Source organism: Microtus ochrogaster, chromosome 7 (assembly GCF_000317375.1).
Source record: "Microtus ochrogaster isolate Prairie Vole_2 chromosome 7, MicOch1.0, whole genome shotgun sequence".
Taxonomy (NCBI): Eukaryota; Metazoa; Chordata; class Mammalia; order Rodentia; family Cricetidae; genus Microtus; species Microtus ochrogaster.
In genome coordinates this window covers 5,694,630-5,696,337 of record NC_022014.1, presented here as the reverse complement: position 1 = coordinate 5,696,337, position 1,708 = coordinate 5,694,630, and the positions used below count along the sequence as shown (strand labels likewise).

Genomic DNA, 1,708 nt, shown 5'->3' with positions numbered 1-1,708 from the left:
GTTCAGTGTGGCTGGCTTTATGTTGAGGTCTTTGATCCATTTGGACTTGAGTTTTGTGCATGGTGATAGATATGGGTCTATTTTCATTCTTCTACATGTTGATATCCAGTTATACCAGCACCAGTTGTTAAATATACAGCCAGGACTGCTACACAGAGAAACTGTCTCAAAAAAAAAAAAAAAAGTTGCAGTTCCGGCAAAAGTGAGTCCGGCAAAGGAGTCCCACAGACTCACAGATGGCCGCAGAGGGTTAAGGGCCACTGACACTTATCATGAGGTGCAAATGAAGATGGACGTTCATGTATGTATTAAAAAAGTAACCAAGACGAGCTGTGGCACCAGCACTGGTGAAGCAGAGCCCGGCCTAGAAAAGTTCCAGGCCGGACGAGATTACATAGTGGGACCTCATCAATAATAATAATGATGATGATGCCAAAAACATTTTATGAGTTTAGATCTATGTTTCACGTAACTAGTCAAGCATAGTAATCCATACCTCTAATTCCAGCACTCTGGAGGCTGAGACAGGTATTCCGTCCAGAAGACCCCCTCCCCTCCTCCCACCCCCTAGTTATGTGCCATGAGAGCTTGGGGCAAAACGGACCTGCTCACTCAGGGTAGTGCGCACATTCAAACGCTTAAACCCAGAAGCAGCCCTAGCATGAAGGGAGGAACCATCCAAGGCAGCGAGGGGTGGGGGAAGCAGGTTGATTGAGCAGGAGCAGGATCAGGACCAGGACCACAGGGGCTCGGAAGCCTGGCATCCGCCTGGCCACACGGATAGTGAGGCCCGAAGGGGTTCTGCAAGGGTAGCCTGGAGGCTATAGTGGGGGCTGGCGGCTTGCATAGGATTGCCGCTCCCCCCATTTAATGGACTCTGCTGTAGGCCCGCGGATCCCGCCAAATCCTATTCTCCCCTATCTCCCTCTCCCAATCTTTGTCACCCGAGTTGCGGTCTGGGTACAGGAAGCAAAGGTCCAGGACACTGGGTTTAGCCAAACGGGATCTCGGACAGGACGGCTCCGGGCGGAGATCCTGCCCTTCCTCAACTCCGGCTCCGGGCGGAGATCCTGCCCTTCCTCAACTCCGCTACTCCAGGCCTCTCTGGAACACGCTCCTTCGGCTCTGGGCCCCATGGCTGATAAGAAACTGGTGGTGGTTTTTGGAGCCACAGGTGAGCGAGCCAGGCCTGGCAAGGTCGGCCAAGCTGGGGCCTCGCGCCCCTCGTTTGTAGGAAGAGCGACTGTGGTTCCCACACGCATATGGGTGGGCGGGGAACAGCAAAACCTGAGAACAGATTGGTCACATATATATGGGCAGAAGTGGTGGCTAATACTTTTAATCTGAGGACGCAGATGCAGGAGGCTTTCTGAGAGTTTCAAGGCCAGATGGTTTATAGAGCAACTTCCGTGTGCGTGCGTGTACGTGCGCTCCCCTGTGTATTTGCACAGAATACCAAATTAAATTTTCTCCCTTCCTCCTCCCCCAGATAACAAACTTCTTTGGTGTTGTACCAGAGTAAATATAAATATCGGCCACATTTTCAAACAGCAGCTTGTAACTTGCTTCCATACACTTTCCTGTCTGCTGTTTTCCTTTCAGAAAAACACCACTCTGATGGAGGAAGGTCATTGGTTAATTAAATAAAGAAGCTGCTTGCCCTGATAGGTTAAAACAGGAGGGAGGAGTAAACAGAGCAGAATGCTGG

The 1,708-nt window shown here is 50.8% G+C and overlaps 1 protein-coding gene across 2 annotated transcripts in view; it reads left to right on the top strand.

Annotated features, from left to right (window-relative positions):
* The first annotated feature begins 888 nt into the window (after positions 1-888).
* Positions 889-1,708, top strand: part of Nmral1 (NmrA like redox sensor 1) — a 10,726-nt gene continuing 9,906 nt past the window's right edge. The window contains exons 1-2 of one of the 2 annotated variants that reach the window (XM_026780028.1): positions 889-1,032; positions 1,068-1,174. In XM_026780028.1, the coding sequence (XP_026635829.1) occupies positions 1,135-1,174 (40 nt within the window). In that variant the 5' untranslated portion in view covers positions 889-1,032; positions 1,068-1,134. Of the gene's footprint in view, positions 1,175-1,708 lie in introns of both variants that reach the window. The other variant, XM_013347109.2, reaches the window with a different exon arrangement.